The sequence below is a fragment of the Toxotes jaculatrix genome, chromosome 11 (genome assembly GCF_017976425.1).
Source record: "Toxotes jaculatrix isolate fToxJac2 chromosome 11, fToxJac2.pri, whole genome shotgun sequence".
Taxonomy (NCBI): Eukaryota; Metazoa; Chordata; class Actinopteri; family Toxotidae; genus Toxotes; species Toxotes jaculatrix.
In genome coordinates, this window is record NC_054404.1 from 21796919 (window position 1) to 21822355 (window position 25437).

Below are 25437 nucleotides of genomic sequence, written 5' to 3' on the forward strand. Positions count from 1 at the left end.
GGTTGTAATGCAGAGAGGCAGAGAATTCACTCCTCTTATGAACAGTATAAGATATAGTCACCATCAGTTTCCTCGCTGTTAAAGTATAGGATCGCAGTTTATTTGGTCACACCTTCCTGAGGGTATATAACCATAGCAACAATGATGTAATGTTAAATAAAGTGTAGCTAAACATTGGCGTCCTGTCGGTACTTATCACCAGGTGAACTGCTACATGGCAGGAATGAATTTCATTTACAGAAAGAAAGATGGATAAACTGTCCATGACAGTTAACCTCCACTAAAGTCCTGTACACCATCATTAAAAGCCTAAATCCCAACTACACATTATAAATGGAGAAGTAAAGCATAGGGTCCTATGTTACAGTGTAGCCCTTCTCCTTACAAGCAATATTACCACATTACCTGTGATATTACCGTAAAAATTCACTGTTAAGACGTGTAACAAATACATTCATGTTACATGTTACAAATACCCAAAGTATGTGCATTTTATTGATACAGTCAAGCACACGTAAACAAAATTATTGGTAGTTTAGACAGTAGGATAGTCCCCCTCACTGCTCTGAACTGATGAAGCCAGAAACACGGTAGAAGTAAATCCTTGCACTGTACTGCAGTCGCTTCATATATATATTCATGAAAAGCATAGTGGAGGGCTAAAAGTAGCCTTACTCTCTGCAAGTAGCTGAATGATGTTGAATGACTTATTTTAATTTCACTGAGAGCTAGAATATGTCACTGCCTTCACCTTGAAGACAGAAACACACACAGAACTTGTCTCAGCCCTAAAATAAATGCACAGGGAACACGTACAACATTCATATATATCCACTGTAAAGTAGCGTAGTAGATGTGTAGATGAAAAAGGCTTTGTAGATGTGAGGTGTACTAGGATGTGCTATACACAGACTGGTTGCAAAGTGTTGTGAGAATTTAAGCGATGTACTTGACTTTAAAATTAGATGCTTCATAGATTTAATAATGTCAATACTGTTATCTGATCTAGAAACACTGATATATCAGTATGTGGAAAAACTCCACGGTGTATTAGTTTCCAGAGAGTTGTGAAATGTCTCAGAAAACTGAGCCAAACTTAAATTTAAAGTCAGGCTTTTTCTTACATTCAGGTGGAATCTCTCAGTTAGGGAAAAGACAAACTGACCTTAAATTACCACGAGGGCCATACTAACGTGTTGCATGTTTTAGCCCATTAACTACAATTGATGTAGTGATTGAAGTTTTTCACTACCCACACTGTTTCCAGTACCTTAGTGGAGGGAATCCGGCTACACAGAGTATGAATCCAACACTGGTGCTGTCTCCTCCCGTAAATTCCTCCTTGTGTGGAAGTGATTGGGATTATTTGTATGCAAGGTAACATGAGGCCAGGGAACACTAAATATTGAATTGGCAGCCTGTCATGAATGAATGAATGTACCTGGTAATGGAAACCCTGAATTTCCATAATGACATCGCTTAGCATCACATTTTTTTTAGTTAATGTGGATTGTTTTAATGAAGTCTGTACTGATACTAGTACCAATCCACTGGGCTGGATCCACATCAACTACAAATCACGTTGACTGTACCTCACAGCTAGCCATTCATGCTGCCAATTGTTATGTATCTGAAAACATTTTTCTTGCAGTTTCAGACATCTGCTGGCTTGTGTGTAATCCATCACCATGAAGTCTGTATTTATTTTTGTCCATTTTTGACATTGTTATCATAGGTGACCACAGGGCAGACTCTTCAAATCCATGCAAAAGATAATGCTCACTGTGTTTACTGACACAACTCAAGCAAGTTTGAAAAGTCTGGTAATTAGTTTTCACACCCAGTAGAAGTTAATGGAAACCAGTGGACATCTAAAATGTTAGAACACATCCCGAAATCTAAGAATTGGTGGCATGCATTTGAAAACTGTTTGCAAAAATAGTATACATGTATACTTGATTTTTAGTTACGTTAAAACTTGAGGATGTCAAATATGCCTCAGTCACCACTGTATAATCACTTCTACAGTCAATACAGCAGAAGATGGTTAGTATCCTTGAGGAATAAAGAGATTTCACCATTCCTAATGTGCCATAAGTGTCTCATAATGAGAGGGGTATCCACAGTATTGACGATAAAAGGATGTGTTCTGTTTTAGACAGCGTGGGTGTTGGCGGGGATTTCTCTCTTGAGTTCCCTCTGTGATCAGACTGATCAGAGCCCACTGTTCATGTTTATGGATGAGATGGTTTTGAATCACAGTGTGGATGTGTCAGTGGACATATTGAAAGCATGCCATTGTTGTCTGAGGCCTGTCATCAGTGCCTAAAGGTATCCTGAATGTTGCCATGAGAGTCTACATGAACATTCTTGTCAGCTTAGTTTGTAGTTCAAGCATAAGTTTTCTTTTTTAGTTTGCTTAGTTTGGTTGAGTGAGTTCAGTGTAATTTGAAATCAGGTGAGAAAAAAATAGCTGCACTGAAACTGCAAAAATTCAAGCTGCTGTCCTTTTCAAACTGGACTCTCTTACAATTCATTTTGAGTTAGAACATAATCTGAACTAAGTAAAAACTGGTAAAATCCTCAAAACATGAGGTTAAATCCCAGCATAACAAAATAAACCCACATGGCAAACCATAGTCTGGACTGATGGTCCTGGAATTTATATTTTCACTCACAGATGAAGAGTTCAGGCAAGTCCTGAGACACTTTGAGAAAGTTACAGGAATCACATAGACATGAAGTTTTATAAAACAACGGGTAAAGTCTGTCCAAAAAAATCCAACAGAATTTAGGAGTCTCTAGCTGACCTCCTTTAGCTAACCAATGTAAACGGGACGGGGAGTTTGAAAGTATATAAATAAACCAAATGCAAAAATACAAGAAAGTGAACACCCAGTAAGATGCTGCTCTAACAACAGTTTTCTGACTTATGTGTTTCAGAGAAGAAAAGCCTATCCAAGCAAGAACGGTGAACCTGGTTGGGCAGAAGAAACCTCAACAGCAAAACGACGTCCGGTGAGTGGCAACAGCTGGTATTCAACCACCAACTCAGTATCACCTATTCGATATGGAATTTCAAACTGGCCTAAAATGAGTTTAAATGGGTGCTAATAATTACTTTTGCGTCACTTTAGCATCACTTCACCCCAGTGGCCCACAACAACCTCCAAAAGCTGGCAGTCTGTTGTTTTGCCTCACATTCATATTTTGTTGTGAAATCTATTTTACACCTTGGATGAGTCAACGGTATAAAAGATAAACTTGCGTTCTGGTGACTACGCTTTGCAAGTGTGATTCAAGCCATTATTATGCAATTTGTATGATGCTGTCGGTGGAATGGCATTGGACAGACACCTCATTTAGAGTTTTCGTTTATATTTAGGAAATATGTCTGATTTGGTGTCACTGAAAAGATATTTTAGCAAGCCACACTCTTCTTTAACTTGTGAGGGTTTTCCTTTTCCTGTTTAAACACACACACTAAGTCAGTCATCTATCAGTGTACATTACTGGCTTATGGTGTCGAGATGGACATGATCAATCTGATAAGTTCAGTCCAGATCCTATTGAGTGATTAGAGACTAGCTGATGTTGTGGTCCTCATCCATAGCATTGCTGGCTCAGGCTGGATTCAGATTCTCTGTGTGTCTCATGATATGCTCAGCTCTCCTGCCAAGCTGCTCGTCTGGAGGAATGACTTCCACCATGTGTATGAGTGTGTGACATGTTTTAGTTCAGCTTCTTCGTGATTATATTTGGAATCTCGCACAAGCTTTTGAAGACAGACGAACAATACATGACCACTGTGACAAAGACAAAGACCAACAAATTAAATAAGTAACCAGTTTTATTTTCCCACATTTTGGTTGAAGAGGCCACCATCAGCTCTGTGAATTTGTGAGGGGGATTTTTTTGTTTTATTGTTTAGTAGACGAAACTGTTAATGGACTGATTGAAAAAGTAACTGAACACCGTACATATTAAGTTTTGAATGGACAGCGTTAGACAACCTGTTGGAGCTTTTTATCTGTATTTGGATGGGCATCAATTGAATCATTAGTTATATTAAAACAGGATTGGTGATAAGTCATAGGCATTGTGTACAATGTCTAATCTCTAATAGAGAAGTAAACTACAAGGCCCAAGCAGCTTTGCAGTAAGAGACGTCTAATTCTAGAGGTTAACATGTGGTGCTTTGTTACCAATTGTGACGACGAAGGAATCTGCTAGAACTTGTCTTATAGGCATCTCCCTCATAGCAGTGGCTGAGAACTGGGTCCCAAGTGCTACTTGACATGAACACTGTGTGTGTTCTTAGAGACGAAGTTGAAATATATATAACAGCTGACCATAAGATAATGCTATAGCATTATTATGCCATCAAAGAGTTTCCCACAAGAGTTTTTTTTTTTGCTTTGACTGACACTGAGGTTGTTGGTGAAAGTAAACTTTTATATGCAAATGTACATTAGGAAAATTACTTTCAGCTTCAGTGATGCCACCATCTTGACTTCCTCTAAACCTGCCAATGGTGAAGTGCTTTTTATCCCATTGCAAGCTTGCTAACTAGCATCATACTGAGAATGAGGGTGGTTAGAGGTTAGCTTTCGCTGGAGTAATGCTTCCCATCTCGTCTCCAATTAGTGGGGATTGGATGCTTGATGGGATGGTCAGCAGCGATTCTTTATAATGGCTCAGCTCAGTGATCATCTTTCCTTCACTGCTGTGTGTGTGTGTGTGCAAAGTCTGGTTATTTGATCAGTGGATGTTAATACAGTCTTGAATTGCCAACATTACTTGAAACAGTCGTTTTCACTCTTTGATGTCATATGAGCATCTCCATCCTGCTGTCTTATTTGCACGCTGAAATGCGAGTTTCCATGCATCTCTGTGCGCGGTGACTTCTGTAGCCTGTAATGCCTTTTTTTCTGCCACACAATGATCAAAGGATAAAACTTGTTTATGTTCTATCCATGTGCACTATATGTGTGTGTGAGTTGGATCAGAGAGTGAGGTGGGATTACCGAGTAAGTCAGCTGGGGCACATCTGATTCTCTGAGGAATCCTGCAATATGGCCCCCATTTATAACATTATACAATACCAGACATTACAGTCAGTATTCCTTCTGCAGAGGCTACTGAACTGGTCCTGAGATAATATTATATCTATAAAGTGCAAACCACACCAAACCAGGAGGACTGACAAAACGTAAATGGCTGTGTTGGTGAGGGCCTGTTGCTTCAGGTACGACCCAACGTCTGTTATTTGGCAGAGCCCTCTGCGTTGGTACCCCTGCTTTGCAACCGCAACGGTCTCACGCAGTGCTAATGTCTGTCTGAACTCAGCCTTAACATACACTTTCACTGTCATCACCTCACAACACTGGATCTTTTATTCTCCCTCTCTGTCTGTCACACATAAACAAACAGTATAAATACCAAGTGAAAAAAAAAACAAAGAACCGATATCCTATTTACTTTTACTTAAACTGGCAAGGAGAATATTCTAGTGTGTAATGCTAAATTCACATATGGGTTAACTTCATGGTAGTACCATAGCAAACATAATATAAAAAACACTCTTTCAACTCAGAATTACTGGTTTCATTCCAGTTTGATTTGTTATATTGACCAATTTTCACTGGCCTACGCTGTGGGATCCTGCACTGTAGAGTCCGACTGTTTTAAAGGAGAGGAGCCTCAACACCATTAGGCTGAGGTGGACTGTGCCCAGATTGGCTGTGTTTTTGGCATATTCAAACTAAAGATTATGTGGCAACTAGTGAAGTGTTTGTGAAGTTTAACTTGTTATAATTGGTATTAAGTGCAACATCTACCTGGTCATCAACTGACCAGGTAAAGTTAACATTGTTATCTAAAAGTGCAACCTTATAAACCAAATCAACATTTCTCAGTATCAATATATAAATCATCTCATAATGGAGAACAGTGCTTTTTTTCTGTACTCATTCCCCTAAAAACATGGGAAAGTGATCTCAGACTTTTGGACACCAATGTATAAATACACGTAGCTCAGGGAATCCCTTGATGGCAGACATCAGCTGTGTATCATTGTGTATCAAGACATAATGTTTATTGACACAATTATTGTAACGTTTGTAGGAAATAAAGTGGGCAGGGAAACCTGGCTGCTGATGGTCAGTTCCTGCCAAATGTTTGTCAGGTTGATCGGCTCAGCAGAGGCGAAACAGACTTCTGGTTGAGCTGCTGGTTGAGCTGCTGGCAATCTGAAAGCACTGTATTAGAAAATAGCTTGTTTTAAACATGACCACTGTGTACTTCTGAGTTAATCTCGTCTTGTTATTTATTTATTTATTTTTAACTTTTAATAAGCCCAGGACATGTTGAAGTTTCTTCTGTAAGGGAACATGTAATCCGTCATCTGCAGTTAATCACCAAGGCTTTCAAATGATTATATCACTATCTCACAATGTGTAATATTAGTGACCTTGTGTTACTAAAAGTATTTCAAATTTGCATTTTTTTCCCATTTACTTTATATTTCATTACATGCAATACCCTGTGTTTATTAGTCATTTAACACTTGGCATGTTCTCTTGAAAGCCTATGTTGGTAAGTCTTTATGTTAGTAGTGCAGCATTTTTGCTTGGAGATTGACTCATTTGATCCCAAACTGTTATGAATTTTACTCTTTACTTTTAATAAATCATTAATCATGTTATGGGACTGTCATAAATATAATACACTGTATCAATAACAGACTCATTACAAATTATATTTGACAAATATTGTGATCACAAATTATAACTTGCGATATTTAATGGGTTAGTAAACTTAACGGTTTTTCTTGCCCCCTTTGCATCTCTTCAACAGACTGCTCAGGTCTGCTATTCCCTCCAAACACCCATGTCTGCACATGGAACCCCCACCCCCCTTCTGTAAAGGCAACATGGATGTACTGCAGTGTAAGATGTTTACACTTCACATCACTGAATGTGATTGGCCAGGTGTCCCCTGATAGCAGGGTACCATGGCGATGGCCCAGCAGCCCCGTAGTAACCTCGGTGAGCCCTGCAATTGGCGAGGAGTCATTTCCTTACTTCCTTTAGGGATTGGCTGTTATCCTGGTCTTCCCATGAGTCTCTGTTCCAGTGGGGGGCGGGGGACTGACACACTCTCAGTTACATTTCTGTACGTTTGAGAGAGTTCCATCTTTACACAATGAGACGCAGACTGGGGCTTCATAAATTTTGAATTGTCTTATTTTTGTGAAACTGGCCATCGCTGACCTGAGTCGAGAAACACGAGCGCTCATACGATCATAAAATATGTGAACAAATCAAAGCTAATTATTACAAAATATCCACTGTAAACATCCATAATAGTTTGGTGTATGATTGAAACAAAATTAGGTTGCACAATGTGCCTCCTAAATACATAAGTGTCCATACCTGTTGTGAATTACTGCACTCAAAGTGGAAAAAGCCTGCTGACACAATCTCCTCCTGCTCCCTGATATATCACTAACAATACTCTGTCTGTTGTGTTTCTTTGTTATCTTGGCACAATGAATCACACAAATGGGATAACTGGGCACACATTGGGCGAGTCTCTCCTCAGAAGCATGTATGATTGCAGATATGAAAGGTGAGGTGATGGAGGTAGATTTGTTCAGAATGAAAAGGGACAGATTGAGTGAGAGGTTCAAACCCTTCCTCACTTTAACACCTGGACAGTCGCTGTGTAAAGTGGGTACAATTGTTGGATTGTCTGTTTTGAAAAGTTGTGAAAATTGTTGGATCTAACAGTTTCTGTCAGTACATTCACACATTCCTATACAGTGAGGGATTATTACCAATATTTCAGGACTTGGCAATTGGCTTGTCCCATCTGAGAGCTTTTGTATGTTGCCCCATCAGACTTCAGTGCAGCAGTATAGCTGCCTTCCCAGAGCAGCTTTGCTGTGTACAGTGTTATCATAACTTATAGCAAGAATGGCCAAAGTTCTGAACATAACATCCACGAAATGGAAGTCATCCATAGACACATATCAGACAAATGTGATCCTCTTCTCTACTCCAGTGAGCACTGTTTGGACGTTCGCAGTACTGGACAAACATGCACGTGGGGAGCAACGGTTCAAAGACATTGAACCATTTCTTTGGAATGTCTTCATTCCAGATCACACAAATAACTTGGTGTACACCATCATAATTGTGTACTACTACAAATGACAAAAGTAAGACAGCATTTTCATGGTTTTTACAGTAAATGTCAGGATGTAAATGATGTAAATTGGCAACTTAATTCAAAGGAGATTTTTAAAAAAAGGGATGTGAACAGCATGTGAAATGAGATGGTTTTATAATTTTTTTTTTTTTTTTTAAGAACAGGGGATGGCATCCCCTCACATCCACCCTCAGACCATGCTCTGTATATGTGTGGGTACACGGCAGTGCGTGAATATGCACTATGTGTGTGAATTTGATTGTTTGTGTGGAGGAGTGTTTGTGTATCTCTGTGTGTGTGTTTACATGCTGTGTGTCTGCGTGTATACATGCTGTGTATATGTGTGTTTGTGCGGTCTGGCTGTGTATGGCGTTGCCAGGCCATATGGAGCGCTGTCTGGGGAGCACACTACCCACTTAGCTCTGCTGTTGGCTCTGGTGCTCTCTCCATCTGTCCCTCCTTTCTCTCTCTCTCTCTCTCTCTTCCCTCCCTTCATCCCAACCTCTCTCTCTTTCTGTCTCTCTCTTTTTCTCCTTTATCTTTTGTTTAGTTATTTATTTTTATTTCTTGGAGCTTGGTCTCTTCTTTGTTTCCTTCCCGTCTCTAAGTCTGCCCCCATCTCTCCTCCAGTCTTCTACTCTTCATGCTTTATCTTGACTTCAATGTAATGCAAAAATAGTCCTCCTTAGGTATTTGTCTAATTACAAGTGTGAGGGTGGCCGAGATACCCGGTGTAAAACAATGAGTTGCAGCAGTCTGGAGCAGTTCCCATTTCCATTTTATTTGTTAAAAATGAGAATCTTGCTCAGAAACTCCCAGGTAAAAATTCACACTGGGCAAGCAGAAAGAGAAAAGTAAGCAAAAAAAAAAAAAGAATAATACCATAAAGAACTCACTTCAAAAAAATCAAAGTAATACACAACAAAAGAATTCACTCTAACTGCCTTCCTGGCTATACCCTTAAAACTCGGGCCCACGGCAGGAGCTACGTTCTGGAGCTGTTTGGGAGCTGTGCTTCTCTTCTCTCAAGCCTCCCAACCACCACAGCCTCCTCACTTTTATACTGGTGGACTGTACCTTCTCAGTTAATCAAAATCAATTATGTCCTCCATCACACTTACAGTAATTGCGATATCAAATAACACATTGTCACATAGAAGTTCAGTTACCTTACGTTAAAAACACACATTTTTTTCTAAACAGGATACTTAAACTGGTTATTTCAGCACAAAAGACAAAACACCCCTCCCAGTCTACCACACTTGGTTTCTTCCCCTGTGAACCCCCTATTTAACCAACTGGAATGCTCCAGCTCAGGTTTGGCTGTTCCTGGTCTAACAGAGGAAGAAGTGCAACAAAGGAGACAGGTGAACACAATACACAATCACAATGCCTCTTCTCTTCTTCACCTCCTCATCCAAATGTCCACACTACACAAATCACCAACATTTCATACCAGGATTGACATTCTGATAAAGTGAGAAAGAGTGTGTAGTGCATGTGCCTTACTAAAGGGCACGGGGTCTCCCCGTGACATTCCCCCCCCCTTCCAAGGCGACCCCTGTGGAGCCCTGGACAGATAATCTGCAGCACAGTCCTCATGACCCTTCCTGTACTGGACATTGTAGTACTGCTGCTCCAGTGCCCACACCTGATGCATCCGTCAGTCCTTGGAATGCCTCTTCACACTCCCCCGTCCACTGGACCATGTTAGGTTGCGTCTTCTTTGTGATGTTCGCGAGAGGGATTTGTCCTGGGCCGCTGAACCAGTTTGATGACCTCCACTTTCCCCCTTTCTGGGCGACGTACTCCATTTCCTGGCACAAACCAAAATACCTCGTCTTCTGCTTGGCCATCTCCTTCTCCTGCCGCTTATCTCTCTCCATCTGAAAGTTCATGCATGTTTCACACATTTGAGCTAGGCTGGAAAGACTTGCCTCTGTGGATATACATGGAATCACTGTGGGCTGAACAACTTCCTCAATTATCCCCCTTGTGGCACCATCTTCCACCATGGGCTCTGTCTGCTGCTGCTGCTGCTTCTTTGGAGGCATCCTGAAGTTACTTCTGACACCACATGTGAGGGTGGCCGAGATACCCGGTGTAAAACAATGAGTTGCAGCAGTCTGGAGCAGTTCCCATTTCCATTTTATTTGTTAAAAATGAGAATCTTGCTCAGAAACTCCCAGGTAAAAATTCACACTGGGCAAGCAGAAAGAGAAAAGTAAGCAAAAAAAAAAAAGAATAATACCATAAAGAACTCACTTCAAAAAAATCAAAGTAATACACAACAAAAGAATTCACTCTAACTGCCTTCCTGGCTATACCCTTAAAACTCGGGCCCACGGCAGGAGCTACGTTCTGGAGCTGTTTGGGAGCTGTGCTTCTCTTCTCTCAAGCCTCCCAACCACCACAGCCTCCTCACTTTTATACTGGTGGACTGTACCTTCTCAGTTAATCAAAATCAATTATGTCCTCCATCACACTTACAGTAATTGCGATATCAAATAACACATTGTCACATAGAAGTTCAGTTACCTTACGTTAAAAACACACATTTTTTTCTAAACAGGATACTTAAACTGGTTATTTCAGCACAAAAGACAAAACACCCCTCCCAGTCTACCACACTTGGTTTCTTCCCCTGTGAACCCCCTATTTAACCAACTGGAATGCTCCAGCTCAGGTTTGGCTGTTCCTGGTCTAACAGAGGAAGAAGTGCAACAAAGGAGACAGGTGAACACAATACACAATCACAATGCCTCTTCTCTTCTTCACCTCCTCATCCAAATGTCCACACTACACAAATCACCAACATTTCATACCAGGATTGACATTCTGATAAAGTGAGAAAGAGTGTGTAGTGCATGTGCCTTACTAAAGGGCACGGGGTCTCCCCGTGACAACAAGTGTGTGTATTTGTATGTTAGTGTGCACACTGAAGTAATAAAGCATGTGAGACAGAGCTAAGTGTCTTTTCAAGCACTCTTCTTCTCACACTTTATTTCTATTTTGTGCTAAACGCTGTCATCCCACAGCTAGTGAGCATCCGCTCAGCAGAGAGTGGTGATGAGGTGCAGAACTCGACCAACACCACGGAGCTTGTGAACACCCTCCTGTGGCCCCCAGACCGTTGCGGGTCCACTTATTCAAAGGCCATGAGCCAATAATCAATGAAATGACCTGTGGGGGGTCTGTTGTTGTCAGCTTATTGACTTCCTGTGGTAACAGAGTACATGTTTTGAGCTACCCTCCTACCACCCGAAACCCCAGCCTCCCCCCACATGTTAGGTGTGCACAGGTCCTGGAGAAGTCCTGAGGAGTCTTAAACTGTCTTCATCTGAATACATTTTTATTATATTTCAGACATTCTTAATTATATTACCCTTCATTTGAAGCAAGGATTAACAGGCATCATACATGCAGTAGCACGTTGTGTGCTCATTAACATTTACCTGAAATGCACTGGGATCAATTATAAGGGGATTATAAGCACTAAGCTTGCGGTAAACTATGAACTGGTGACAGTGAGCCTCATACTGTATGACACACACAAAGGAAACTGGAGAGGAAAGGCAGTGTTTTGCATTGAGAAGGTCTGATATGAACTGTGATATGAGTACTACAAAACTATGAGCTAGCAAGAGATGGCAGTGCAGAAATCCCAAAGCTATGTCTGAGGGACAATGTTGCCATTATGAAGTTTGTCCACTAGAGAGGACTGATATGTCGCCTCACAGACACATGGTCACAGTTATTTAATAACCAAATTCAAGAGATGAAGTCAACTGCTAGCACACTGTAAAGTGTGTGCTGACCGTGGGTTTGTTTTCCTCTCGTCTCTGTATGTTTAACAAGTGGAAACATTTTCACTTCGACTCCTGTCGCATTAGCAGCCACTCTTGTCTTTGCATTCTCCTTATATGCAGTCGCCTCTAAAATGCACTTTGTGTTCAGTCTGACACAGGTCACATTGCATTTTGATTAAAGGTTCAACATACAGTTTGAATGTGTTGAACCTGTTGCCTGTTTTACTCTTTGGTAGCATAAAATAGAACACTATGCTGAACAGATAATCACGACACCAGTTTGTAACAGTTGTAAAAAAGCTGTTTGCTTGCTCATCAGCCTGACATCAGCTTTGAACAGCAGCGTTGAACAGGAGCTCAAATGAACAGGTGATGTGACTTTTGAGAATCACAGTAAAACATATTTAAAGAGACACTTTTCCTGGTAGGAAGATAAGCATCATTTCAAAAGAATATGGAAAGCACACGAGAGCAGAAGAAAGAAAGACGGAGTGAGAAGCAGAGAAAGAGAAAGGAGGAGGAGAGAGTGGGTGGGAAGGCCATCAGAGAAGTATACTGAGAGGAAAAGGAGGAAGGGGGAGGTGAGAGGAGTAGAGGAGAAAATGAGGAGAAAAGAGAAACGTACAGGAGAGAGTTGGTTCCATGAGCTAAGAAGCATCACATACACTCATGCTGTTGTGTCTTAAATCACAAAAGCACGAGTGTCAGTTTTGGCGTGAATCATCTCTTTTTTGTTGGTGTTTCCCAAAAACCAAATCTTTTTTCTTTGTTTTATAACCACAACATATACTGCTGGGCACACATTAGAGCAGCCCGATGGCAGACATTATTAATATTACTTGTCTCTCTTCTCCAATCAGTTGCACATAGCCTCAAAACCGGAAGCGACTAAGAGAGAGTGTGTTATAAGAAAAGGATGGGAGGGGGGATGGAGGGAGTGAGAGGGACGTGAGAGTACACCCGAGCAGCTCAGCATGGCGAGCTCTCTGACGGAAGCGAGGAAGGGGAAGGGACGGAGGAGGAACAACAGAGCTTGGCACAGATAGAGAAAACTAGAGAGTGAGAGATTCTCCGTGTCCCTGCTGCCATATGGTGAGCAGCCAGGCACATATATGCAGTAAGGGAGAGGTAAGCACAGGGGAAGGCTCACTGTGGTATAGGTAAAAATCATATCAGATCATGTTTTTCATGAAGCATTTTGGCTTCTTAGTTTTTTTTAGATTTCTTTTATTTTGCATGTATGATGACTTTAATTTAATAAAATTTATACTCTTAAAATTGCAGCACTGAAATCCCAGCATAAACTGAAATTAAAGCAGCCTCGAAGCAACGTGCTAATTTCTAATCTTTTCTAATCTTCAGGCTCCGTCTTGCAGAAGGGTTCAAGCTAAAATGTGGTTTTATTTTTATGCTTTTAATTTAGTTCCCTCAGGAAAAGGCCTGAGAATGTAAGTAAAGTCCATATAAATTTACAAATGATAAAGTTTAAATTTCATTTATAAAGGCACAGCACATTTTTTGTTGCCCCTGGGCCGTCTGCTGGGTTAAACTGGCCCTGAGAAGAACATGGAGAAACACAGTTTGAAAGAAAAAGACAAAACATAACAACACACAGAGGAAATTTGTACTTAAAAGAACATATCTTAGATACTTAACAGATACTCTCATGATTTTTGCCAGCTCAGGCTACTGAAGCCTCATAGGCCTCAGTTTGTCACACAGGACCTAACACAATGCATATGAGCAGTTTCATAATCTCCAGATTTCTATCAGCCTATATATAAATTATTTTCTGCAAATAAAAAAGTGTTAAGGTGAGTGTAGGAGGCTCTCTTTAGCATGCAAAAACACACACACACACACACACACACACACACACACACACACACACACACACAGAGTTACTGCAAACCGGAAACCCATTTCTAATCCTGGCATGCATTTTACCTTCCATTCAATTTCGCAAATAGCATGAGGAGGTGGAAACTTTTTTAATACTCGTCTATTACAGGATACCAAATGAGTTCCAATCAATCTTGTAGATGACTCCTCTACAGTAAGAATGTATGTGTGTGTGTGTGTGTGTATGTGTGTGTGTGTGTGTGTGTGTGTGTGTGTGCATATGTATGAGTGGCGGGACTAGATTAAAGAAAGGAGGGAGAGAAAGTTTGTGGGGGTGGGGGTGATGGAGGGGGGAGGCTGAAAGAGTTGGACAGAATGAAACTTTGACTTTTGAAGGTTTTCACTTAAACATCTCACAACTGAACTGAGTAACAAGGGACTGAAGTTACTTTAAAAAAAAGTGTTGGAGAGCAAATGAGAATGAGATGGAGAGAGTTGGAGGGCTTAATTTCTAAATGGCTGCGAGGTGATTTTCTCTGACACTGACTCATTGTTATTTGATTCATGTCTGCCTGCTTTTTGAATATCGATCCAGGAACTGGAGGAGTGACTCATACTCGGCCATAGAGGCCTGAGTCACTACAGGAAGAGTTGAAGCTGGCTCCCAATCCCGACCTGATGCCACCCTGCTTTATGAAAGCCCAGGAGTGGAAAGGGCAGTGCCAACGATTGGCTAAGCAGGAGTAATGATGCTTAAGGACTGAAGGACTCAGCTATTTTATCTGCCTTATTTTTGGACACACGCAGTATGTCAAGCAGGAGGTCTTTAACTTTTTGGAGTTGTTTTACTGAAACTTTAAGCTTTGATTGAGGATCCAGACTCTTGGAGAAAGAGGTCCAAAACCATTCTGGGAAGCAATTGTGGAAATCGAAAGGAGGCTTTGCCTGCAGAAATAACTGCGATATCATTAGCAAGAGGAGAGAATGAGTGGACACACAATGGTTTTGGCTCAATCTTGAGAATATCTTTATTTAAAAAAAAGAAAATAATATATATATATTCTGTATATAATGGACAGTATTATTCAGTATTATTCCGATGTTAGTGCTGTTCTATATTTTTCTAAATGTTAAGACATACCACAAAAAGAACAAAAACATCAAAGCATCAACGCGTCTCTCAAAACTGACCAACTTCTCTGCCCTGTCTGTCTCATCGAGCCTCAAGACCATCAGTTTGCACTTTCATCTTTAAAAACAAGTCAAATAATAACACGTTTACTTCTGTCAGCTGATATAATGCTGGTGCATATTCTTAAAACGAATTTGTGTTGAAACAAAAAACCACAAACTAACTGACACTCAGCAGCCGGGGGGCAGATAGTATTCCAGCTGACCTGGTGTTTACTTAAATGCAACAGGGTTCATACTCAGTACTCACAGAGCGGGAGGAAGATCACTTTTGCCCTGGGGCCCAATAGCGGTCTAGTCCGGCTCTAGTGAGTATTTCTGGCAGCAGGACAGTGTGTGTGGAATTAAGAGTCAGTAAACTACAATGGCTGTGTTCATGGTAATGAAGGAACGTGTCACCCACTGCATCGATGTGGCTCACTGATGTGTTTTTAATGGTTTTTGGACAACAACGGAGCTCTGTGGCACAGAGGAGTAAGACATACACTAACAGGCTTTGATGTCACAGAAAATACTTGTTAGTAAGATACAGTCAGTGTCGGGTTTGGTCTTAACTGTTGAAATTGTCAATAAAAAGAAAGAATGTCACCAGACTTATCCTTTAAGGAGCTTGGAGCATGCATGAAGGGGGTAGGGGGAGGCACACAGGTTGAATAAACGGCTAACTTTCGCTCCTACAACATCATACACACACATCATGTTCCACTGAGCCCATCCAGCGAGAAGGTGAAAAGGTCAGTGACCTACATAAACACCCTCTCCAAACCTCATCAAACTGTGATCAGAAATGAAATAGAAAGAAGAATTTATGTGCTGGAAGATCATTTCACTGAGGATTTGATTCGTATTAGGCAAAATACGAACGGCACTTTTAACCTCACAGCACATTCAGAATTCAAAGTTAAAATCTTCAGGGGTAAAATGCCAACAAGGGATACCCCTGCAAGACAGATATTTAGGCATGTGTGTGAATGAGTGTGTGTGTGTCCTCGTTGTTTGTCCTTGTCAGGTAAACGTCCATGTGCTGTCCAGCGTAGAGTTATGGTGCATCGTAGCATCTGTCACACTGCTATAAAGTTAGTCCTCGAGCTCGTCCCTGCCTCCTCTCCTCCCTCTATTCCTCCATCCTTCTTCACTGTTCATCAGGGGCGTCGCACCCGTGGGGAATGTGTGGGTGTTTTAACACCCACACCTTTCCCGGCGAAAGGGTTCAACACCCACAGTTTTTTTTTCCTGCAGATTTTCCGCAGTTTTGCATAAACACCTCACAACTTTCGCTCCGTTTCTCTGGCCGCTCTGTGTTCACGCTCGCTGCGGCTGCCTCCTCTCCCCTCCCTCTCCTGTTCTTGCTTCACACGGCTTCAGACACCGCCTTTGAGTCTGACCGGCTGATGATTGGTTGTTCTGCCTTAAGTCCCGCCTCTCTTGCTGTTAGATTTATCGATCGGCTCGTCCTGAGGAGGAGACGGGAACTGGCTAAGTTCATAGTTCACACCGGCACCGGCACCTTTTTCCTGGTACTGTGAATGAGTGTTTATGCTTTCGAGGTTTTTAAATAAGCTTGATATATGTTTGGGAAGATCTGTTTCTGTTGTGTTGACACGTTGAGTGTTTTGGGTATTACATTGTTTTGTGGACTAATGCTTATTGGGATATTTTTCCGCAGCTAGCTAAATTCGGTTATGTATGTGGATGTAATGTATAAAGTAACTGTGATGAAGAAGGCAGGGAACTGACGAGGAGGAGGGACAAATTGGCATTGTTAAACAGTGTATCTTTGGGTTTATTGCCAGTGCAATTGATTTTGATATTTTGAGCAGTTTGTTGATTAGCTCAATACTTTTGTGGATAGGCTACTTACAGTAACTGTTGTGTTGTATTGTACCTGACCTGTTGAGAAGGAAAAAATGGTGGCATTGTTTGCATACCTGTTGAAGAAAGATGAAAGAAAAGTGTATATTATTATTTTAATGTTAAAATCAGTAAATAGTCACATTATTTATACCACACACACACACACACACACACACACACACACATATATATATATATATATACACCCTTATCCCCTGTTCAGGGTGCAAGTAAACAAAATTCAGCAGTCACAGTCCTGTCAGACCCATGTCACTATCAAGCTTACCACTGTCTTTTTGTCACACAGTATCATTAAGATGCAGAAAAGAAAGGCAGGAGAAGATTGACACCTTTTTCAAGAGAAATCTTGTAAGTGAAGCTGAACGCTGAAAGTAAAAAAATGTTGACATTAAACAACATTCGCCTATTTCAATTAGATATTGTTTGCATTTATTTCATGATATTACTTTTCAATATTCATTGAGTTTTGCTAGTGCCACAGCTGTCACTGTTTGAGCCTATTCCTTTACCAATACTCTTGTTCAGGAGAGAAGTTAGAGGAGGCATGGGGTCAAGAGAGAACACAGGAAGGTTCACAGGTGAGCAATGAAATGAATGTTACAGTTTATGAAAGAGGTCTATGAAGGAAGAGAGGCCATATGTGTGTTTGTGTCATGGGTTGTACTTATTTCCATCCCAGGTGCATGCGTGTGTCTGGTGTCTTTACATCAAATTCACAATTTCATTTAAAATGTTTTGGATAGGGTGTATGTGAGGATGTGGCCAGGAGTGAGGAAGACAGAGATGAAGAGGGAGAAAAAGGCAGACAAGAAGCAGGCAGACCAGAAGCAGGCAGACCAGAAGCAGACAGACAAGAACCACAGAGTGAGGGAGAGGTCAGAAAGGACAAGGATGAAGATGAAATGGTAGAGAGAGGAGCAGAGAACTCAGACATGGCTGTTACTTGCCATCTGTTCAGTAAGCCCAATCAACTAGATCCAAAATCCAAAAGCCCATGAGCTTGAAGACAGCCATGACAACGCACATCTATGAAGATCGCTCAGTACAGGTTCAGCTATCAAGTGTGAAACAACAAGAGGAAGCAAGGGGATGTCTTCTCAAAATCATTGGTGCTGTGCAGATGTTGGCTAGGCAGGGCTTACCTTTTAGGGGCCATGAATGTGGTGAGGGAAATTTTGAACAGGTTCTGAAGTACAAATCAGAGGATGACCCCGCTCTAACCAAGTGGTTGACAGGTGGTAGAAAGGATGTTTACACTTCAGCTATAGTTCAAAATGAAATCCTGACTTTTGAACATGTCCCTCCAGAGCAGAACACAGACCCTAGATGGTATGCTTTCACCTGTGTTAAGGAAAGTTTCAGTAAAAAGAGAAACACAGAGAGTTTTGAGGCGCTTTACTCGAAAGCAACAAGGATGTGTGAGACACTCCATCTCACTCCTATTGCCTCTCCTCGGGTCTGTATCCCACCGCAGCGCTTCACAGGTAGTGCTCCTGTATCTGCACATGTACATGCGTCCCCTTCTGACTACTACAGGACTGAATTCTTCAAAGTTCTGGATGTGGTTGACATGCAGTTTAGAGAGAGATTTGAGCAAGAGGGAATGCAAATGTTGGTAAACAGAACAAAAATTGCTGAACAGTTTGTCTCCTTTAAGGAGAGCAGAAAGAGCACTTTTGGTTCCTTTTAAATGAGAAATAGTTGGTCAGTTGGTTGTTGTTTGCAGTTTAGCAAGTATACTGTTGTGTATTTTCACTACAGAGTTTTGACTTTTTTTCCATCTGGAAGCCCGAAGTTGTCAATATTGATAATAAAATATAAGACATTATTTAATTATCATATCAACAAGCTGTGTTTAATATCTATGTGAAATAATTGAGAAAATTGTTCAATTAGGCATTCATTTTCACAGATACAATTTTTATTTTATTAGTCATGTTTGTTCCAACTTCAATTTTTATTTCCTTTTTGTAGATGTGTGTAGATGTGATTTTTTTTATTTTATACTGTGTTTTTGTACTTTTCTAGTATCACTCTTTTAAAAGAGTATTGTATACCCTTCTGTCATTGTATTCATCGTTTTTATTGTTTGGTCAAAACATATGAAAACATATGTGAAGCAAACTTTATTGGCATCCATCCCCCACACTTCTGAAACACTTGCTACACCTCTGCTGTTCATTCATCCTCATTCCTTGCATTTCAAACCGCCTTTGTATTGTATTCAGAGCCTGTTGTGTCTTATTCCTCTGTGCCTCAGAGCTCCACTGTTGTCCTAAACACAAAACCATATATATTTAATAGTTCATTACCATGAACACAGCCATTGCAGTTTATATTGAGTTAATCCAGGATACACCATCTTCACTACAGCACCAAATGTGTATTAATCTGCAGCTGAAATCCCAACAAATACCCAGTTTCAGTAACCTTAAAAACTAAAGACTACAGGGTCCAGCTTTTTAAAGATTTACATCTTCGGTAAGATGTTGTTTTTGGTTTGTCCTTGGACTTTGTTCACAGCAAGAAAAAATGAAGTTATTTCACTCCACTGATTTTCTATAAGAAGCCTAACATTTAAGGACTTCACAGTAGAGTTATTGACTTGCTGATGGATCTTTTGCAGTTCTCCAATGTAATTTAATTTGCATATTCACAATGACAATGTTTCTCTCCAGTTTACCTCTACACTGCAAAAAATGTCCTTTTTGTTTTTTTTTCCTGTCAAATATCAGCAGTGGACAGATTGACAATGGTCACTTTCAGATCCTTAAAACAGTTTTATTTACTCTGGAAAGAAGTGAGATGATATCAACTCATTCATTACTTTCATTAATATATTTTTATATTTCATTTGTGTATGTAATCCAATCTAATTTACATTCTCATGAACAAAGCTTAGGTTTCTCTGTGTGTGTGTGTGTGTGTGTGTGTGTGTGTGTGTGTTTGTGTGTATCTGGAGCCAGAGTGCAGAGCTTGTTAGTTCTGCTCAGCTTAATTATGAGACACTTTATATTAATGCTGTTTCCTGCTGTGAGTTGTGGACCATTTGTTTAAAATATGTATATATGCACCCACATAGATACACACACACACACAGGCACACACACACACACAATGGGTTTGTTGTTTAAGAGCAAAGGCGTTGAATGTTTTGATGGGAAAGTGGAGGACGTGTGTTTTTATTGTGTGTGTTTACATTGGAAAGTGAAGCTTTTATTCTCACTTTGGTTTAACCTTGTGTCTTACTGCATTTGAATATGGATATTTTGCAGCATTTCCTTAATGAGCTCGCGATCTGTTTCTCTGTCACACTGTACATTTCTCTCTGATCTCTTTCGCTCCCCATCTTTTTGCCTCTCTTCTCCTTCCTTTCACTCAATCCTCCTCCCTGTCTTGTTCTCATAATGATCTGCCAGCCCCCTCCATACATTTCCTGACAGTGTTATTTGATGTGGTAAAGATTTTTTTTCCTCACCTGCAAGAGGGAATTCGATGGCTTGTTGTTGTTGACTGATTGGGGGAAATGCACTTGATATATTTCCTGCTCCTGTTCTCATTGTTCGCTTCTCAAGGATGTCCTACTTCGCCAAATTCATTGCAAAACACACACACACACACAAAACCATGCAAAAACACAAGGGTAACACACCACTTTTATGTTACATTGTGTGTTCTTACATGGTTACTGCTGACTGAGGGGAAAGGACATCAAATGACACACATCCCCAGTCAATTGTTGGCTCTTTATCTCAGCTTAGCATACGGAGTCAATGCTTGAAGAAGTAGCTACAAGCTCGAAAAATTGCTTGAATTTCGTAGATGATGTCAAGTTTAAAAAATGAATTAAAACTAGATGTAACAAAGTCTAACTAGCTTCATCATTAGCTATTATTATTTTTCAAGCTATCATCATGTCAATGTGCATCTAATTCTACCTCTAATTTCAAAAGCTTTTTATGTAGACTGTCGTATAGACCATGGAAGTATCATGAATAAAGAGCACCCAAACACTGGATGAACTCACTCTTGTAAACTGAATGGAAGTGGGTGACATGCTAACTGTTTAGCACGTTCTGTGTTGAATGAAACCTTGAGATTGCCTCAACATAATGCTAGCTCAAGCTAGCATGAGTGTTGTTATATGCTAACGATTTAGGATGTGTTTAGGGGACTAGCTTGTCACAAATACTGTATATTTTGTTAAATGACAGGAGTCCCATACTCACTATATTGAGTGAAAACGTTACATTAAAGGATAGTGAGCTCCATGCTAATACTGTGTTTGGATATCACTTTGTTAGCTGTTTCCACCCTTAAAATCTGCATTTTAAGACTGAACACTATAAATTATAAAATGTATTTACTTCATCTGCTGGCTTTTATCTGAAATTAGCTTATATTAGATACAGGACCTTTTCAACAATCTCCTGTTTTGTAGAAAGTATGTTTTATCATGATGTGTCCTTGTTTCCTGATCTGTTCCCATTTAACTTTGCCCTTGATGCTGTTTACTGGTGATGCAAACTTCTTCCATGTTCAACAGTTGTCTTGATAAATTCACCATATAATGAACATTTTCACAGCAACAATTCCATTAATACAGCACAATGAGATCTCATAGACACTACTCTCTTACTGTCGTTTCTGGTGTTAACATGCTGTTGTCAGTAATTTACTCTAAATCCTTCGACTATGCCAAGTTTTTTTCATAGTGTTAATCTACAATCAGTGAAACTAAACACTTCCTGCACATACAATTCACTGTTTTGATATGATATATGATATGTGCTCTTAATCAGAAATAGCTGCAGGGAGTTTCACTGATACTGAATTTATCATGTACTTTATAGTACAGATAATCCCACCACCTCTTAATGTCTTTTATCTGATCTTTACTGGTGGTTGGTCTTCATGCAAACCAGGGACTGGAAATCACGAGGACGCTGAGGTGTAGATTGTTCTATTTGTGTCCTTCAGGACTCCCCTGATATGGGACACATTGTTGAGTTCTAGTTGGGTCCATAATAAGGCCTACTGGAATGTTGCTGCTGGGTTTTGAAGGCTTATGAAACACCAAGACGCTGCACTCTGGTTTTTAAAATAACAACTCTGGAAACTTTTTACAGATGTTTGAGAAGTAAACAATAAGCTAATATCTAATATGCCGAGTGTGTTCACCTGCACATGTAACTGCTCAATGCAGTATGTTGCCAGATAAAGTTGCATTACACTTTTGTTTGCTGCAGATTTTTGCCACACAGGAAAATGCAGAATAGTGACAGAGGGAATAGGAATTGGATAAATAAACCAGAAAAAACTAAATCATAAAGAGGCAAAGGACGTCAGACTGGGATGAGTTTGGGAAATAATCAAAGAACTCGATGAACCCAATAAGAAAATGACGATGGAGGGACGGAGGGAATACACTGAGTCCCCCTGTGCATTTAATATTGAGTCGTTACATCCAGCCAACGTGGATTTATTAAGCCTAATACCCATAGAAGCTCTTTTGGATTAAAGCCACAGATCATCAACAATAATGCCTCTAAAAGAACAAATAAGACACCAATAATCCTAATAAAAACTAAACATAACCCCTCATATTCTAAAATCACTAGATTCAATTCAGTTTAAAGGCTTCCCATGAACAACCAATGTAAAATTGATCAACTGTACAATAAACATATAATCAATCACCCTGGCTCCATATATCAATCCTGTACCGTATATTGGTTTGACTCTGTTAGGCTGTGAGCCAGAGGTTGGGGCAAACACAGTGAGAGCCACGGATCAGGAAGTAAATCCTGTGGTGCTGTAGCAGCAGGTGACCTCTCTGTGACCTTTGGCTGTTGCTCCCAGGAAGTGTGTGTGTGTGTGTGTGTGTGTATTTAATGTCATCAACAGTTTGTATATGTGTGTGTGTGTTATTTTGCAAATGTGTGTACGTTAATGCAATATTTTTGTGTAAAGATTACAAGAGTAGAGATGGGGTGTGTGTGTGTGCGTGCGTGGTGCAGGTGTTAACATTTCCAGGGGCAGGTTGTGTTTCACCCACTGGGTCCTTGGAGCCTCTGGAGGGTTTTCTTCAAGGTGTATTTAGAGGCACAGTTTGTCCTGTTGCACCCAAAGGAGCAATGTTGAGATCTCCATCAAATGACTGGATCTTGGACTTCCTTTTCTCTGGCTTTCACTGCTGGGATTTGTAGTTTTAAGGGCTGAGCTGATGGGGGAGGAGGCTTCATCGCTAACTCCCAGTCTGTAAGTACTGTAGTGCAGCCACAGCAAGCTAATTATGTTCAGTGCTATAAATATCATATCAGGTTAAATGCTCTTTACTTTTTGGAGCAGATTGACTGAGCAGAGACTGATTGTGAGAATGTCAGGGCTCATTTTACACTTGTAGTCCAGCATGGCTCTGCTACCTCCTCAAACCCTGTGAAATAAAAATTTGGATTTGCAACAGTGAGCTTTGAAATGTTTAATGAATCAGATCATTGTTTTCTTTAGTGTTTAGTTTTTGAGAAATGTTTTATATTTCATATATTGTTTTCTGTTAGACTTGAAGTAAGAGAAAACAAAAGGAACAGTTTAGCTTTTGACATGAAATGAAGAATTTAATTTGCCACTCTCTTGGGTTAGATGAATGATCAGGTGGTAGAAAACACTTTAAACAAAAATTCTTCAGAATCTACACACACTAACATAAAACGACTGAACACAGTAGAATGAAGGAGGTGTGTAATGTGTTTGTGTTGGATTTTTTTTTTTTTTGTGCCGCTTCGATGCCCTGATGCTTCTCACTGTAATAATGGATTAAATCACTTCGGGACTCTTTTATATATGTTCCCCTTGGCTCTTTAAAGCAAGGTAGTGATGTGAGTGAGGGTCACTTCTTTTTTTTTCCTATCTACTCTTTCTCTCCCTCCTCTCCTCCTCCCCTCCTCCTTCGTTACTCTGTATTGTATTGTCCTCATTATAACTTATTTTGTTATATATGTACATGTACACAACATGTTATGTGTGATATCTGATTTCGTTGCCTTGGTTTGAGGATGGCGGGGAGCGGAGTGGTTGGTTATTTGCTCAAATGAAAGTCAGAATAACGACCCAGACCAGGTTGGATAAAAATATATATCTCCTCTCCTCCTGTGATTCTCAGCCCATCAGTTCCTCCCCTCTTTGGTCTGTTTCCCCTCTGTTTGCTCTCTCCTCAATCTCCACAGTGTGAAATCCAATTAATCAACATACTGTAACGCCTTAGATAAAACCAATACTCTTCCCCTTTGTTTCACATATCGATTAGAAGAGTTTCTTGTGTCGGCAGAGCGGCCTGAAACAACAGCAGACACAAAAAAGTTGATTGCACCAAAATACACAGTACGAAGAACAGTGATATTGACTGGACTTAATGCAACGATGGTCTCCTTTGCTTTCTGGTTACAACCAACAGAGTAGACAGATGTTCATTTCAGCATAGCATACAGTATTAGCATACTGATATTAGCACTAACTCAAAGCACTACTGTGCCCATAAGTTCAGCCTGACAAAGATCCAAGCATGGCTGCAGACTGTAGGTAAAAGTGTTCATGACTGTTCTGAACAGCCACACTGGTTGCTGTGGTTGAGAGGGTGAGACAGGATAATTGTTTAAATGTTAAAATATGTTTGTCTCTCCTCACAGGCATTGCAGTGTTCTCGGTTTTACACATGAAAAGTAATTGACGAAGTTCATTAAAATGAAAAAAAGAGAGCTTGAGAGCAAAGTTCAAACCAAGCCTGTTACCTCACTGCAACACACTTGTACTTGTTTGGGTGCTGATTCCAGAAAAATTACAAAAACTGTTTTCATGCAGTTCAGCTCTGAAAGTTGAGGGATGGAGATTCAGTTCTGTTCAAGCACCATGGTTGAAGTTTGTGTACTTTAACGCTGCATATTTTTGTCACTTCACTCTAACTCGTAACATGATCAACTTTCACTGATGCAGAAGTCTTCACGTCTCCACCCTGTTTTATTTTTTTTTCCAGAGGCATCCAGCAGCAATTGTCCAGCTACAGGGAGACGGTAATCCGGCAAGCCACAGCGGCGGCGGGTTCGGCCGTTCACCGGGACGACGCGCCAACCTGCGGCATCTGCCACAAGACCAAGTTTGCAGATGGATGTGGGAACCTGTGCTCGTACTGCCAGACCAAGTTCTGTGCCCGCTGTGGGGGGCGAGTATCCCTGCGATCCAACACGGTAAGGCTGCGCTCTGTTATGGCTGTTTTGTCTGATTAATACATATACTGAGAAAACCACTTTGATAACTGAAGGTTGTATTTTTTATATTAAAACTACACATTTCCGTTTTTGCCAGTGCAATTTAATAACGTTTTAATACACATTAAACTTTTGATATTTAGTCTGTCCTCACTGATCCAAATTGGGCTGCACAAAATATTAGAAACACCTCTCAAACTACAGTATCCACAATTACAATTAATCAAAACTACTAACATTACAAC

General features: G+C 40.4%; 1 protein-coding gene across 4 annotated transcripts in view; it reads left to right on the forward strand.

The window, feature by feature from the left end:
* The window catches only part of LOC121189265 (regulating synaptic membrane exocytosis protein 1-like), an 84750-nt gene that overhangs the window by 1680 nt on the left and 57633 nt on the right, over positions 1 to 25437 (forward strand). For all 4 annotated transcript variants that reach the window (XM_041049218.1, XM_041049216.1, XM_041049217.1 and 1 more), the window contains exons 2-3: positions 2944 to 3018; positions 24961 to 25171. In XM_041049218.1, the coding sequence (XP_040905152.1) occupies positions 2944 to 3018; positions 24961 to 25171 (286 nt within the window). The remainder of the gene's footprint in view (positions 1 to 2943; positions 3019 to 24960; positions 25172 to 25437) is intronic.